Genomic DNA, 17,837 nt, shown 5'->3' on the forward strand with positions numbered 1-17,837 from the left:
GGTAAAGGCTGGATAGGAGCTTGTAGAAGAGATGTGATCACACCAATTTAACAAATTAGGAAATCAAGTGCTAAACAGCAAGGAACTGTGTTCAGGTGAGTCATAAGTCACCCTACATATCATTGATGAGAAGCACTTCCATTTTAGTTTTCAAAAGGTTGGATGGTTGGATGGCCCTTAGTTAAACACCAATGCATCTGAATGGCGGGAGGGGCAGGAAGGGTTTATTTATGTGTATGCGTTGAGCCGCTCTTTGGAGCGAGTAGAGTGGATGTCATGGAGTTCTTGCTCCTCCTTCGACTTGATGTCCTCGTATTTCTGCATCCGGCAGGCATCCTTCACATAAGCCCAGTTGGCCGACAGAACCATAAGGTAGTGAACCTAATCAAAGACAGAAATAATTTATACTGGAAGTCTGTTCAGTGTCGTCAGCACACCTTGCTATCAGGAAAGAAACAGTCAAATTGCATGCTTATGTAGGATATGTGCGCTAGTAAGACGGAACCAAAATCTCTGTGGGAATGAGAACGATAAAAATATGTTATTCCTTCTCACATCTCTGACTATGTAACAGCATCTTCTCAGCTCCCTTTCTTTCAAAATCTCTTTCTCTCCTTCTTTTTCAAGTCTGGAGTAGCCAAGATTGATTCTCAATCTTTAGGTGATGTTTCCTGTCCATTCTGCCCTCACTTACCCAAACTAACAGACTATATATTTCCTGTTGGTGTATCTACGTTTTCCCATCCATAACAGAAAATAGTCTCTTACACCGTTTGAGTCTAGACAATTCTGAATTAATGGGAGGATGTACTATTGCCTGCTGTGCAACAGAAAGAGGGATCATGGAAACCCCAAAATAAATCTGTGACTTAATTGTCAAGTTGATTTTCCATAATTTTGCAGTTTCCTTTAGATTGTAAGCTACAAGAGAGCAAGTATTGTGTCATATGGATTTTGTATGTTTGCACACATTCACAATAGCTAGACGAGTGCCATCTTCACAAAGGACGCTTCTGATCTGTCTCGAGTAACATAGTTACTCAAGTAATGAAGTTCCTGATTGGACTTGAATGCACTCAGCTATGGGAGCACTTGTTTGTTTTGCTCTCTTTCCCTCACTCCTGGTCCACAGAGATAAAGCAGTTTTCCAAATGATGGCTTTTGATGGGTGAATATGAAAGAGAAACTAGGGGCACCTGGGTGGCTCAGTCGTTAAGCGGCTGCCTTCGGCTCAGGCCATGGTCCCAGGGTCCTGGGATCGAGCCCTGCATCGGGCTCCCTGCTCCGCGGGAAGCCTGCTTCTCCCTCTCCCACTCTCCCTGCTTGTGTTCCCTCTCTCGCTGTGTCTCTCTCTGTCAAATAAACAAAATCTTAAAAAAAAAAAAAAGAGGGCGCCTGGGTGGCTCAGTTGGTTGGGTGACTGCCTTCGGCTCAGGTCATGATCCTGGAGTCCTGGGATCGAGTCCCACATCGGGCTCCCTTGCTCAGCAGGGAGTCTGCTTCTCCCTCTGACCCTCTTCCCTCTTGTGCTCTCTGTCTCTCATTCTCTCTCTCTCAAATAAATAAATAAAATCTTTAAAAAAAAAGAAAAAGAAAGAGAAACTAAGTTGTTATTTACTTGATCTGAGTTTTAAAGCGTGGGCAATATTCTTGTCCATAATTTAGTAAAATAGAACACCAACACTTTGATTAGCCAAGAGAGTACACTGAAAGATTGGAGGTAGGTTGGTTTTAGAAAAGTAAAGAGAGACATCAAGAACACAAAGTCAATTCTAAGTGGAGACTACTGTGATATGTTAAGGTAGTCAAGAGGCAGTAGGAAAAAAAAATGACAATTTTCACACGGCAACATGGGAAAAGATGCATACCAAGAGGAATACCGAAAAGAATTTTCAGAATGTTCTATTTCCTTTGAAATCCTGCATTTTGTGTAGTGGAAATTGTAAGCTGCATGCAAACAAGAGCTGTGAGTTAGAGTCTTGTCCTCTGTCATTTTCATAGTTGAAGGCTTCATGACTACATACATGGGGGCCGAACAGAGGACTGGACACATGACCAAATTCACGGGGCACCACCTTGCTGTGTTGTTTGGAAGATATCAAGTGCTGTGGAGAAAGTCTGGCAGGCAGTGGGTACTCAAAATACGTTTCACATGAATGAATATATTTTTAGATGTACAAAACCCTTCCTTTTAAAGCCCGAGAAAATATGACCCCGAAATTATTATTAAATATGTCCGAGTGAAATACTGAAAAGAGCTTCAGCATCATTCTAGTTCAGAAATGGGCACTTTCCAGTAGTCTTCAGACATTTCCTCTGGCCTCAGGGGGACACCAGCTGCCAGGCTCTTACTGTCCCTTGGCAGGTGGACAGCGGTCCCCGGAACCTGGCACGATGCAAGTGGACCCCTTTGGCCAGCATCTACAGAACTTCCTAACGCCTCTGAAAAATCAAATGGAGTAGATTACATTAGTCTTAGTACAAATTTTTACCATCTTTGCCTTAAATTGCAGATGATGTTTTAAACATTTTGGTAGAGAAGGATTTATCTCAATTTTCTCATCTCTAATACGGAAATAATGATGGTAGTATATTTTGAGTGTTGAAGGAGTTGGTGATGAGGTTAATGACAATGGCTATCTTATGACTATTGAATGTATTTATGTGCTTAAGCATTTGGCAGTGCTTTCAACAGAGCAAGGCTTAAAGAAGTATGAGCAAATAACAGTACTCTTGGTACTAATATTAGTACCAGGAGCAGAAGCAGTAATTATTGTTATATTAGCCCTGTCTCCTAAAACCTTAACCGTTATCAGAGCTAACGAATTGGAAATACCTATGTCAATCAGTAGTTAGATGTTATTTATTTCTTAAGGAATTTATGCTATGCATATATTTAGAGATCCAAAAGGATGTACTTAAAAATAACATTCTAAACTCTTGTAGTTTGAAATAAAATTTATTTATAAATTATGCTAAATTATAACATAAACTCCTGAGTTTATGCAAAGCACAGATTTCTTAAGAAATACATAGCATCTGAATTTCTATTATCTTAAGATCCTTTTGACAATAGAATCATTTCAAAGTAAGCATTTTTGGGGACATTTAAGTACATTATTCATTTACACAAGTACTTTTCACTAATGTATGCCTAAAGGCCCTCATTTTTACACAGTTTTATACACACACATATGTAGCAAATGTGAACGCATGCTTTATTACACACCTCTTCACAAAAAGTGCTTTGATAGACCTCTATACGTGAGTGTACGTTGCTTGAACAAACACAAGTCCCTAACAATTATCCATCACATAGGAATGTGTGTATGAACAAATGTTTCCTCTTATCTCACAGCCAGGCTGGGTGCTGCTTGGCACCATGAGTGCTTGGAATATCACTGCCCAGAACATGTCATGCTTCTTCAGGGCATATTTTAGCACTGATTTTAGGCTAGGAATATAGAGCCTTTGCTTATTGTCTTATTGTGAGCCCTCCAGTTAATGAACCAACATGATCCTATTAAGCACCTTACATTCTGAAATAAAATTCCTACGTACAGGTTTATACAGTCAATCTGAAATGTTGAGCAATGAGCATGAAACTAAATTAACAGAATGTCTGAAAACTCGCTTTAGCACTGACATAGTCATTTCTGTAATTTTTTAAAATCATTTTTAGTAAAACAATCAAATCTCAATACATAAGTGTTTATAAGGTCACTAAAAAATAACTGGTCTGAAATGGCTCATTAGTACCTTACCACTGATTATTCCTAGTTTTATTCTTTTTTTAAAGATTTTATTTATTTGTTTACTTACTTATTTATTTATTTATTTAGAGAGCAGGGGGAGGGGCAGAGGGAGAGGAGAGAAATCTCCGGCAGACTCCCTGTTGAGCATAGAGCCAGCCCTACGCAGGGCTGGATCCCACCGCCCTGAGATCAGGACCTGAATGGAAATCAAGAGTTGGATCCTTAACCAACTGAGCCACCCTGGTGCTCCCCTAGTTTTATTCTTTGACAAGAGAGAAAACGGTCTTATTTTGTAAAAAGTATCCCTTTCACCAACACATTAGAGAGTATATTGGCACTATAAGGAAAGGGATTAAATAAACCCGAATTAATTCATCATCTTTGCATATTGAATTGGCTATAATATTTGTGAAGTTATTGGGAACATTCTAGAGCTCTATACTACCTTACTTTTGTATTATTACTTTGTATACTAGGATGCAAAAGTTAGGGCTGGAAGACCTTGGCTGCAAAAACTATTACTGATGCTCTGAGTGTTTGTCCAAGGTTGGTTTCTGGTAGTCCAGTGAGCAAACCGGACTTCACCGTGAGTTACCAAGGAAGAGACAGAATCTGGAACATTGCAGGTCCAACGCTCAGTAAAAGTCTGACTTGAAAAACTTGTCCTTAGGATTTCTGAACAAAATTAGATATCCAAGAAATGACAGGAAACTATTGATGTCTGTGTTAAGAAGAATAAATTAATCCTTTTTCCATAAGTGACTCAATATGGCTTTTTTCTGTCCTTAAATAAGGAGGAGAAAAGGATAATGGAAGTTAAGGAACTGATTAGATTACCTAGAATATCACACTGATACAAACCTCTACGATCCGGAGATGATTTTTTATGTTAATAATGATCTAATATCTGAAACATGGATGAATTTACTTATTTTTGTTAATGTTACCAATATGACTGAGTGTTCTAATCCTTAAACTGCTTACCGAATATTATCTCTATTGCAACAGTAATACTTTTTTCAAGTTCAGCCTTGTTGTTCACTTATTTATTTGCCCATTGTTCCCCGTTCCCCCACTTCCCCCCTTTTAACTGATATTAAAATAAATAGGATTGGGGCGCCTGGGTGGCTCAGTCGGTTAAGCGGCTGCCTTCGGCTCAGGTCATGATCCTGGGGTCCTGGGATCAAGCCCCGCGTCGGGCTCCCTGCTCAGCAGAGAGCCTGCTTCTCCCTCTCTGCCTGCCTCTCTGCTTACTTGTGCTCTCTCTCTCTCTGTCAAATAAAATAAAATCTTAAAAAAAAAAATAATAATAAATAAATAAATAAATAAATAAATAAATAAATAGGGTTTGTATAGACTTTGGGATGGGGGATAAACGATCTTCTCAACAAGTAAATCACTCTGCCCTCCGAATCGAAAAACCAAGCCTCAGAGCTCGAGGTCTTACCATAGCAATAACTGCCGCCCCAGCCCCAGCAAGTGCCACAATGAACAAGTGGAAGGTCATGTTCAGCTGCAAAGGAAACCACAAAGAATCAAACCACGCATCAGAGTTACAAGCAGAAGGGCGATGGGGACTTCTGCTGTCTTACAAATAAGAACTTCGCACATCTTTAACAAAAGTGCACTTGGGGTACATCCCTCACTCAATCCCAAAGCATTGTTACAGTATCTTTTCTTCTGCAAATTATTTAAGTCTTTGCAACCGCATCATTTTAGTATACTTTTATTACAAAGATGAGATCGTCATGAATAACGATGGTTTTCAGTAATATAACTATATAAGGCTACACTATCTTTTTTAATATAACATTAAAAATGTTCTTTTGTGAAAATGATGGTTTCAAGAAAAATATATATTTGTCATCATTTTTACTGAAACAGACAAAGTATCTCATTCATGTTTGTTCTCCAGTCCCCCTACATAACATCACTGTGAGTAAAATTGCCTCGGAGATGAAAAGGGGAAAATTCAATACAGATTTAATGATGTATTTTGCAACCACCAAAATGAAACTAAAATTCGGACAACATAAACGGCTTTAAAAACATTTACCTCAGTAGACTCACACATCCTCAGGAAATTCTCAGAGACGGTACAGATTTTCTTTTCCTCTCCAATTGTCACAATCCCTACATGTAGAAAATTACAGCTTAGTTATAAATGTTTTCAAGAGCCCAGAGAGAGAAAAAGAGTCTTATCTGAGAAAAACTAAGCAAGTTCCATTTTATGCTATAGTATAATGGAAACATTCTCTCTTAGCTTTTATTGCTAGATAGTAATTATAACCAGAATTATGAATGGAAGATCAAAACCATTTAGCCCTCAAACAATTTACAACATTTTCAATCTGAATTCAGTTGGACCCAGCCCCCAGAATCTCCACATTCAGTTGTAGCCCGTTGATTGGTTTGGTCCATTAATGCAGTGGTGTCGGCATCACATGATTTTGATAACTATGTTCCAGACTGTGCTGAAGTGTGGATCTAGATTTATTTTGCCGGTACAGAGCTTCTGTTCGTCTATAAAAGCATATTGCCCAAAGGAGTAATTTTTCTCTGCTATTATTGAAAACGCTGTTAGTAGTAGGAAAAAAATTTAAAAAACCCTGTAATTTTGCTCATGTTCTCCCTTGCTCCTGTTGGCTTACAGACCAACTGCATCAGAGTCACCTGGGGAATGCTCAAAAACAGGTATTTCTGGACTCCACCACAGAACTGTGAAATCAGAAACTGTGAGTGTTTGCCAGGGGTACTGCATCTTTAACAAGCACATAGGTGTCCCACTGCCACGGATCTCATTTCACAGAAAAGTGATCAAGGTTAGCCTCAGACGGGTCTTGAATTTTTGAGAACTACCGAAGCATTAAACACACATACATAAAGGGGAAAAAAGAAAACCTACAAGTTCTGGGCGAACTAATACCTAAGCTTCTGGCACCGCCTTCTCTTTATTTAATGTCAGTACGTGTTATCTAGTCACACATGCTCACTTTGAGGTACACGGTCAGCTCTCACTCTCTATGGAGCTGCTCCCATTCTGCCTTGACAATGGTTTGTGCAATTATTTTCTTTTTTTAAAAATAATCCACTTGCGGTCCACTGAATGCAGACACGCTTCTCTGTGACCTTGCCTTTCTGCCAAGATGTTACTAGGAGGGGAGGGGGGAAATAAGAAGCCCCTGAGATGTGTCTCATAAACCCTCATTATCGAGAGGGCTTCCTGGTAAAGGCCATGTTTCTCCATGCTGAGCAGCTGCAGACCCCATTCATGCAGAACACCCAGGCTCTGCACACATGTCCTCACTGTGCCTTTGTTCACCTCTGCAGCAGAACTCCTCGAAAGCATTAACTGTGTTCGCTGTCGGCCATTCCCTTCTTTCCCAGAATCTACTTAAACCTTTTTCAGTCACATTTTGCCTCAACCCTCCACGGAAATCAGGACCTCCACATAATTAAAACCAAAGATGAATTCTCCGTCCTCCATTCCTGGCTGGCTGGCCGTGCTGGAGGCAGATGCCTGACTCCCTCTCCTTCTGGCTCTTCTTCATTACGTCCCCCAGTCTACGGACCCCCGTTTTTGTCTTTGGATTCTCGCAGGTCCCCTCCCTCTAAGTCCTCGTTCACGGGGGCTCCCGGCGTGCACACCTGTCATCTTTGTCCCCTGCCGGTCTCACCGAGTCATCATCTTTGCATATTGAATGGGCCACAGCTAAAAATCAGCAACAGCTCCTCAATCCATTCAGCCAGCCCTGTGCCTCTTTCCCGAAATCGAGACTCATATACCCAATTTTTTACCCTTGACAACTCTGTGTAGATTCCTAACACGTGTCTAAAAATCAACATCTTCAAAAGTGAACTCTGATCCGCCTTGCCTGCCTCCCTCCCAAGCAGGCTCTTCTTTAGGCTCCGGCTCACGCGGCAGCAAGTCAGGCCTCCCCGAGGTCCTGGCAACAACGCCATTCCTCCTTGGGTCTTCTTTTCCTCTCAAACCCACATGTCCACCTCTCGGGACATTCTGCAGCCCCAGTCTTCAAAGGACAGTCAGCCCCGGACCAACTCTCCTCACTTCTCTCACTACCAGCGCACCTGAGCCACCGCTCAGTCACCTCAGGGCGACGACAAGAGCGCCAACCAGCCTCCCTGCTTCTCCCCTTGGGACAAGTTCGGACTGTACAAGAGAAGCAGCAAGGAGAGCAGACAGGAACTGGAGGCATCAGAGGTTGCAGCCACGAGCTTTGTCTATAGATTTTTTTTTTTTTAAATGTCATTTAAGCTGGCTAAGCAGAAGTGACGTATTTCTGGTTTTCTAAGAATTGGTTGTATCTGAACTAGGAAAAACTTGCACCATGTGCACAGTTCCTATTACTTTCATCGTTAAGGCAACAAAAGCCTCTTGGAGGTTTCTGGGCAGTCGAAGCACCACTGCTCAGGGCATCAATTCTTATGGAGGAAACTGCAAGCTAGGGGTGGAGGTAAGCAGAAGGAGTAGGTATAATGATACTATGATTCCTCACAGGGTGATGGGAAATTAACACCCTACTAGGAAATATGAATGCTGAATTTTCAAGTAATTTACTATTTACATTACTAGTCTTAAAGATGATAGGATACCTGAAGTACCCTTTTCTAGCTTCTCTAGTCTACCCACATTCCTTGGCTCCTGGCCCCTTTTGTACATCGTCAAAGTGAGTAAAATGGCATCTGAGTAAAATGTGCACTTCTTCTGAGGTCCCTCTCCCTCTGACTTCTTCTCTTCTGCCTCTTCCACTTTTAAGGAGCCCTGTGATTACACAGGGCCCTCCTGGATCATCCAGGATAATTACCCCATTTTTAGATCAGTTGATTAGTAACCTTCATTCCATCGGTAACCGAATTCCCCTTTGACGGGTAGCCTAACATAGGAATGCCTATGCAGGGGAATAGCCTAGACAAGAAAAATGTAGCCAAGATTTTGCCAAATAAATTCTTGAATTATTTAACAGAAATGTATATAGTTCACCGATTAGCCGGGACACATGGCTAACCAGACAAAAGATTTCCTACTCATAGTATACGTGTCTAATTTCTACGTTAACATAAAATGTCCTTCTGAACAGAGTGGACTAAAGTCAAAAAAGCTGTTGATTGATAGCTTCAACTCTGTCCTCTGTTCTATCTTGTGCAAATAATGCAACGTTTCTAGGTCATGGGTGTCTTCTCTAGAAAAAGCTTGATGGGCCAGGTCCCTGATCTAAGTGTTTGTCAAATTTTGATTTATTTTACTTTTTTGACATGGAGATTTTTGTCTTTCAAAATTGAGCAATGCTGACACATAGCAGAAGCTCAATAAATATTTGTTGAAATGAAATTTTACTGAGAAGGGCATTATGGAAATCAGAGAAAAGCCAGATGCTCCTGCTACAATGTATGGATGTGCTGGATGAGAGGGAGGGTTGGTTATAAGGCTAAAGGTGCCCCACCTACTCTGGACCACTCTCTCCCTATGGTTGGCCCTGAGGGAGTTTCATCAAATAATCAGGTTTTAACAAAGCAGTTTTAAATTCTGGATCCAGATGATATTATGGGGGAGATCAGTTTTAACATCTTCTGAAACAAATTTACTAAGACAAAACCCTCATACATTCAATGTCATTAAATTGCTGTGCCTATCATTGAAGGGCAACAGAAATAATTATGAAAGCATTAAAAAATTAAAATTGCTAGTCAAATTATTTCATGACTCATTTTGAAATATGGCAAACCCTAATAGGACAAATCATCTTTAAGTTCCCCGACTTTATGAGCTGCACAATGCCTCTGCTTGCCATTAGATCTGTATGAGGCAGATGCATCTATCACACGCAGGGGAAAGAACAGGAAGATGCAAGTAGGGACTAAGCAGGCATCCCAGCCATTACATGACCGGAGTTCCCATGATGCAGTTCGAAGACCTCGATCCCCTTAGAGCAAAGATACCGTCTAGATGTAAGGAGACAACTTTGCAAAGTAAGGGAAATCGCTTTATAGCATGTTCTTCTCTACCCAATCACTTTTTTGATGACATTAGTAAATGTCTGTACTAATCATAATCCAGACTTGGGGGGGAGTGTCGTTGTCCAAGCCGATGCCCCTTGATAACTTGATTGTGCCTCTACAACCAGGATTCTTATTGAGAGCGTATAATCTGGAAGGCAAATAAATGCCATCCAGGCAGTAGATTCTGTATGAAGGGCGAACAGAAAGACTTAATATCTCATGTAAAAGGTTGCATGACATCTGAAAAGTGCCCTCTCTTCCACATCATGGAGAAAAGTTAAATTAGAATAAATCTTGATAACTATGTAGTAAATGGTGCTAAGTTTCAAAGGGCAGCTTTAATCCTTGTCATGGTTTACACCTACTATAATTGTGTCCCATATAATATTTGGACAGACTGTACTAAAAACATTGCTTGTTTATCTGAAATTGAAACTTCCCTAGGTGGCCCATATTTTAGCTGGCAACCCTGTCTGAGAGACCAGTCACCTCTCTTCCAGTGTCCACTTTTCAGCTCCACAGAACAGGAGGAAGACATGGACGGGGAGGGACTGAAGTCAGAGCCAAACAGCTGTTCCCTCATGGCCTCCAGCAGCTATTGCCGATGCGTTCCCTTCCCGTGTGTATGTGAGACATGATTCCAAGACTGAAACCTCTCCAGCGGAAGAGCTATCCATATTCCCTCGGTGGTCTTCTTGCCAAGAACTTCATCCACAGAGCAGCCCTTGCTTTTTATTAGATCAGGCAAAGGAGGCTTGGGGCTCCAGCTTATGGGATGGGGAGGAGGCCACGGCTTTGGAGCATGTGGCTGGCTGGTGTTGGACTGATGCACTGTACCCCACAGTCTATCTACAGCATCCCCACTGAGCCCCACAGCCTGTAGACACCACCTACAGAAACGTTCTCCACTTTCCAGAAGAATCAGGAAACCTCAGAGAAAATCACAGGGAGCATTCCCAGATGTTCATGCGGTAGATTTTAATAGTCTATGAGGAAAAAATCCGCTCAAACATGTGGATCTCCATATCTTATGTAAATTTTGTAGCTCCCATGTTTTTTCACAAATGATGGAATAGAATTCACTTCTTTGCATTTGTCTATCAGCAGCACTTGCAGGCTGATGTGTAATTACCACAGACTCTGAAATGAGGCTGTTGGGGTTTGAATCCTGGCTCTGTCACCTCCTAGCTGTATAACCTTGGGCAACTCATTTAACCTCTCTGTGTCATTTATAAAGAGGATAATGATAGTGTCCACCATACAGAATTGTTGTTAAGGATCAAACAAGTCAACATGGACAAAACAATTAGAATAGGGTCCGTGTATCACAAGCCCACAGACACATACGAAACTATTTTTATCACGTGAGGTTTTAGCGCTAAAAAAAATAACCAAAGAGGGCTGCCGATTGGTTTAACATTCTTTGATTTTGTTATTATAAAATGCTAAGTTTTTCTGCTTATTTTGGAAGCCAGTAAAATACATACTTCTTCGGTGATCTTCACACTAGACTTCACAAATTTTATATTTGTATGGAAGAATAAGAGTGGATACACAAGCATCATAGCAAGTCTGGACAAGCACAAAGAAGTCGGGACAAGGACATCACAATTTCATCTTGACAATACCAGGAAAGCCAACCTGATAGCTTGTTCAAACATACACATTTGTAGATTTCATGCTGTGATATCTACCTCCAATCAACCTTCAATTCCTACGTATTTAAATTTAAAAAGGATGTCTTCAAAGTGAATACTCTGATACACTTCTCAAGTATCCATTTCTCATCAAGTCATGATGGTTCCAGCGTGATCAGCAATATTTCAGAGGCAGTCACTGAGGTCAAAGAGCACGAGGCCTCGTTTTAGTTAGAGGTCCACCTACCAAACTGACGAAGGTCCAAGCAGAGATTGGCTCCCTCCACTAAGGTGGTGTTTCGGCAAATGGTCCACAGATTAAAGTACATGTAGACGGGCAGGGAGGTGAAAGCCGTGACCCCCAGCCAGGCCAGCATGAAAAGGTATGTCAGCATAATAAACTGCAACAGAGAAAAAGTCGAGAGAGAAAACATGTAATCTACTAGAAAAGAAGAATTTTGCGACTAATTTACAAAATCCAATTTGAAGTGTTAAGTGCCCTCTTGCACAGCTTGTTATCACAACACCGTGGGAAATGCACCACAGGAAACTGAGAGATGCTAAATAACATGGGTTCTGTGAAGAACCTGCTGGAAGGAAACCCTCCTCATGGCAGAGGTGCTCAGCAACAAAGGAAGAAAGAATCCATCTGCATCGTAATGTCTGTTTCATTCATGTATTTGTCTCAAAAATCTCACCTCACATTTTTTTTTAGACTTTAGAAAATAGTAACTGGTATATTTACAGGGGATTCTGCAAAGTTCAAACTTTGTCAATAAATTTATATTACCACTAAATGAGCACCATTCATACCATAAATATGGAAGCATAAATATAAATTTTGTTTATATTTAATACTATAAGTGTGGTAATTCTCAAGTCATTTTAGTATTAATGATAAAAGTGCACACTTCTCTTTTTCAGTGATCTGTGAACTTTAAAATCTAAAGCCTTCTTTCATGAATATTAATTTTATTTTTGCTATAGAAACAGTAAAATGTGATATTCAGTTTGAAAATAAAGGTTTTTTTTGCTTGTTTCAGAAATATTTTTAGTATTTATAAAATGAAGAAAAAGGCTGTTAATGTGCCCAGATACAGTTGAATAAGAGACTTAGTTTCAGCATTGGTTAAGTGGATTTTTAGTTCACGCGTGACTTAGATGCTGACTAAAAAGACAGATGCATATATTGGTAGATGGATGTAGAGCTGGTAAAAGATTGATAGATGTATTCATGTTGCTTCACATTACTTATCAATGATTTAGTCCATATTATCTACATATAAAATTGTCTCCATAAATATACACCTTGAATTGCCTAAGCTAACACTTGCATTAACAACTGTATTTCAGAGGTAACTGAAAAAGAACAGGTGTAAGTCACAATACCCTGAGGTTTAAGTACAGGTTTGAATGCACACGTTGATATAAATTGATTATATCTCTCAATGTGTCACTGGATTCATTAGCATATTTCCCACGATCACAAGAGTAATTCATTATATGAAGTGCCCACGTAGATAAACACCAACTAGAAACAGATGATAGGCAGGAGTTGCCACATTATTCTGTCACATGGTATTTTTTAATTTAATTTGACTTTTTATTTAAATTCAATTTAATTAACATACAGTGTATTATTAGAATTTAGTGATTCACCAGTTGTGTACAAGACCCAGTGCTCGGGGTGCCTGGGTGGCTCAGTCGTTAAGTGTCTGCCTTTGGCTCCGGTCATGATCCCAGGGTCCTGGGATCGAGCCCCGCGTCGGGCTCCCTGCTCCGCGGGAAGCCTGCGTCTCCCTCTCCCACTCCCCCTGCTTGTGTTCCCTCTCTCGCTGTGTCTCTCTCTGTCAAATAAATAAATTCTTTTTAAAAAAAAAGACCCAGTGCTCATTCCACCAAGTGCCCTCCTTAGTGCCCATCACCCAGTTACCCCAACCTCCCACCTGCCTCCCCTCTAGCAACCCTCAGTTTGTTTCCTGGTGTTAAGAGTCTCTTACGGTTTGTCTCTCTCTCTGTTTTTCGTCTTATTTTTCCTTCCTTTCCCCTATGTCACATGGCATTAACGAATCATACTCAGATAGTAGAGACTGAAATCAAGATTATCCCTGAAAAGTAGCAAAAGAAGAAAATCACTACCGTAGGAACTGTTCTGCTACAATATCTGGTTCTTCTCATTTGAATCCTGTATCTGTGAGTAAGACTATAGCCTTCTCGGCCATCACTCATGTCCCTGACTGTAGGATTAACAAGTCATCTTCCGGGAAAACACAGAAAACATGAAAGAAGAAAAAAGCCATGAGAGAGTTTTTAGAACTACATTCTTGCCCACTCTACAATGGTTGATTCATACATTTATTCATTCCTTCAATCCACAAATACTGTGTTAGCAACCATCGTGCATTAGTTCGTGCTCTATGTCCTGGTGATGCATAGGTGGGGACCTCAGTTTCCTGACTGCAAGGAACATTTAGTTTGGTGGACCTCATACTCCTACTAAGTGAGACACCCTCCCAGGTAACTCACATAGCAGTATGTTCTCTCAATCTTCAGCTTTGTTTTTTATGATTATATTTTGTACATGTCCCCTAAAGGGATATAATTTTACTTCCCTTTCTTTCTCCCAATCCAACTACCCTTAACTATATCTGCAAATCAAAATTGGAAGTGGGAAAGAGATGTGTTCTGTATGCATATGCATTTCTGCATGTACCCAATGATGATCTGAATTTGCATCCTGAGAGAGACCCACTCCAAATTTTATTACCCCTCCTTCCCTCTTTATCTGTGTATACAGTGTATTTTGAGTTTGTGCACCTTACAGTATGACTTGTTTTAAAAGTGGCATTTTCTGAAAGATTTCCTGATGATTGTGCTGTATTTATATAATCAGACTCAGAACATGGGATGATCAGCACATGTGAACATATGTATAAGGGTGAAATCGTATTTTTTAAAAGATTTATTTATTTATTTGAGAGAGAGAGAGCACGTGCGTGAGCGACTGGGGAGAGGGGCAGAGGAGGAGGGAGAGAGAATCTGAAGTAGACTCCACGCTCAACATGGAGCCCGACGTGGGGCCTGATCCCACCACTGCAAGATCATGACCTGAGCTGAAACCAAGAGGTGGATGCTTAACTGACTGAGCCAACCAGGTGCCCCTGAAATTGCATTTTTAATCCTTTAAACATACTCTATTAGCTCATACAGCAGTAGGATTCTATTTGAAAGTGTCTGATATGTAGTCCTTGTACACCAAAAGCTAAGTTTCTATAGACACTTGGTTCCCTTCTGAGTTTCAAAGGCACCTTCTAGAAGACTTTTGAAGAGAAACAGTAGTGTATTCTGGCTTAACTTGAACACCTCAGGTCACATTTTCAAAATGACAATACAGAATAAAATAAATACACGGAATGAAACTAAATCTCTTATTCAACTCTATTAATTCCTTTGGTGATGAGTTACAGAGAGACTTTATGGTTTTGGTGAAACCTCAAACAAGTGAAACTCAATTCTCAGAAGACATACTAAAGTAACACTTCTGAAAATTGGTAAACTTGGTGTCACTGTCATGTTAGAGCCTGTGCCATCTTTATTAAAGTTGTGTTGTGATTAATATAGAAATTACTGGGATTAAGGGTAGGGAATTCATACAACGAATAAGAAAAGAGTCAAGATAAAGCCAATGAGACCTGAGATCAAACCTGTCTCCTATAAACTGGCAAGTGTCATAGGATTTCAGAAACTCGGAACATGATTAAACACATACTTTTTAATAACACTGCTTAATTTCCTCCCAAATCTGACTTCCTGTTAGTCTCTACTCTGCAATACTAATGGTTGGAGAGTGTGAAGAGCCAGCATCTGTCCTAGCAATGGCCTTGAACTATGATTCGGCAGACATATTCACACCTTTAGGTCCAAGATGAAACAAAGCCTGGTCTAAAAATATTAGAAAGTAAAACCTGTTGAATATTAACTTCTTTAAATAACTGAAGGAACTGGAGTAAATATCTTTTACTGGCCATTTACTCTTTTAATATATTTAAGCTTATATCACTTTTAGAATTTTTTTGTCTTGCTCAACAAATACTTAATGAGGGCCTAAGATGTGTTAAAGTATATCCAAGGATTTCAGTCAGAGAAAGCAATAAACACTTCCCCCTTGTTTTTCTCATCAGGGGAAATATAAATATTCCATGTGGACATCTAGACCGTATCTGGCCTTAAAACACACTTGATTGTCTACGGTAAACATTTTGTGTGACTCTACCAGACAGAAAGGGGAATATTTCCTGGGTAATCTTTCTTCTTCTTTTCTGGAATTGGAATGAAGCAAATCAACAGAGGCAGTCTGGCTGCTGGCTCGGCACTCCTCTGTTCTCATGGCCTTACGCACCCAGTCTAGGTAAGGTCTGCTGAGCCACCATGTATCGATAACCATGCTTCACGAACGAGTACCCATTCACTTCTAACACTGCTAACCTGTATGAGTTGATAAAAATCATTTTCCGTTCTTTGCCTCTATTCTGTAAGAGGGTAGAGACGGATTGATTTATCAAGCACCAACATGCTACTCACTGTGTCCCTAACCTAAGTGTCACATTTATTTAGCAGTAAAGGGGGATTTATAGCACATTGATTAAAGGCACAGGCTTTTGAGCTGGATGGAGTCTGGCTGCTCATTATGCTGTTGTGTCTGCCTTTGTAAAATGAGAATACCTGCTAAATTGATCTTACGTGATTTAGTGAGGCTGGAGAGAGGTAGCACATAAAAATCATTTGGCACAGAATCGGGCTTGTAAGAAGCACAGACAAAATATTAGGTATTTTTATGCAAGACAGCATTATTGTGACTACTGCCACGACTATAAAAATATATGCTTTGGCTGAATGATAGGACTGTACGGAATAAAGGAATTAGATTTCATTTCACGTGTGGAGAAAGTAAAAAGAAGAAGTTCTTGAGTCTGGGAAAGTTATTCAAGGCGGGCTCCCACTCGAGGAAAAGGCTCTAGAAAGTCTGGAAACCACCCCAAAACTGAAGAAATCTTGTTAATGGAACTCCTCGGAGGAAAAAAGCCCTTTTGATTAACATTTTCATTATTTGCAATTGTCGATCTCAAAGCTAATTTATAGTCTCAAGAACAACGGACATGATACGGCGGCTTGAAGCACATTGCCTTGCACAGCTAAAGGCCGCTCAGAAGTCCCCGGGAGAGTAATCAGCATGCCTCTGGCTACATCCTCTCATTCTTGGTTTTCTTTCTGTCCCGGGGGATTTCTCAAAAGCTTCTTTTGAAGGTGTTGTTCACTATAGAATGGGACTTATAATTCAATAGGTTTAGATTCAAAGTGGACTGGAACACTTTGAACTGTGTGACTGCCGCTACTTCATCAGGTGATGGAAGGCGTGACTTTGGAAACCACCATAGAGACTCACACTTGCTTTCCTCCGCAAGTCGCAATGCCTGAGCCGATCAATAGAGTTCAGTGTTAACAGAGGAACTCTCTGCCAGGAGAAAGTATTTTCATAGCTACTAATTCATACATTTTGTTCTAAGAAAGGCACAAAAGGTCTTACTTTTGAATTTTGAGCGTAAACCTGTACATTTCAGGGAACAGCAGTTCATGGTCGTGAAAGTATCCAAATCAAACAAGCTAAAAATATAATTCTATCTTCCTATGTAATGTTTTATCTTAGGATTTGATAATTACTCAAACTGAAGAATTATTCAAAATGATCAAATGTAGGGGTGCCTGGGTGGCTCAGTCGGTTAAGCGTCTGGCTTCTGCTCAGGTCATGATCTCAGGGTCCTGGGATCAAGCCCCGCATTGGGCTCCCTGCTCAGGGGAGAGTCTGCCTCTCCCTCTCTCTCTGACCTCCTCCCCGCTTGTGCTCTCTCTCTCTCTGTCTGTCTCAAATACATTAAAAAAAAATGATCAAGTGTAATCCTGGGTAAAAACAAACTGTATGTAATAAAATATCTCATAATTATCATGTTTATTTCTAGCTTTTCATTGCTAGTACTTGACAGATACATAGTCTGTCATCTGAGCATTAATAATAAATAATAAATATATAATTATAATTATTATAAATAATATATAAGATAATAAATAAATAATAAGATGTTCTTTTTAACTGAGGAATAATGGACAGATAACAGTATATTAGTTTCAGGTGTATGACCTAATGATTCGCTATTTACATACACTGTGAAATGACTGCCACAATCAATAAGTCCAGGTAACATCTGTCACCATATATGTCTCAAAATTTTTTTCTTGTGATGAGAACTTTCAAGACCTACCTCTTAGCAACTTTAAAATATGCAATGCCGTATCGTTTGCTATAGTCACCAGGCAGGCAGAAATAGCTCAGAGCCCAGATGTACTGTGATGAAGACGGCTGACTAGTAGACAT

The 17,837-nt window shown here is 40.2% G+C and overlaps 1 protein-coding gene across 1 annotated transcript in view; it reads right to left on the reverse strand.

Annotated features, from left to right (window-relative positions):
• Positions 1 to 228: 228 nt before the first annotated feature.
• Positions 229 to 17,837, reverse strand: part of GPM6A (glycoprotein M6A) — a 44,202-nt gene continuing 26,593 nt past the window's right edge. Inside the window, exons 3-6 of the mRNA XM_028099735.2 lie at positions 11,658 to 11,811; positions 5,812 to 5,888; positions 5,203 to 5,268; positions 229 to 381 (exon numbers count right to left, since the gene is read on the reverse strand). Coding sequence (XP_027955536.2) covers positions 229 to 381; positions 5,203 to 5,268; positions 5,812 to 5,888; positions 11,658 to 11,811 — 450 coding nt within the window. The remainder of the gene's footprint in view (positions 382 to 5,202; positions 5,269 to 5,811; positions 5,889 to 11,657; positions 11,812 to 17,837) is intronic.

Source organism: Eumetopias jubatus, unplaced genomic scaffold, assembly GCF_037043125.1.
Source record: "Eumetopias jubatus isolate StellerSeaLion01/CBP00866 unplaced genomic scaffold, mEumJub1_p1.0 scaffold_2, whole genome shotgun sequence".
Lineage (NCBI taxonomy): Eukaryota > Metazoa > Chordata > Mammalia > Carnivora > Otariidae > Eumetopias > Eumetopias jubatus.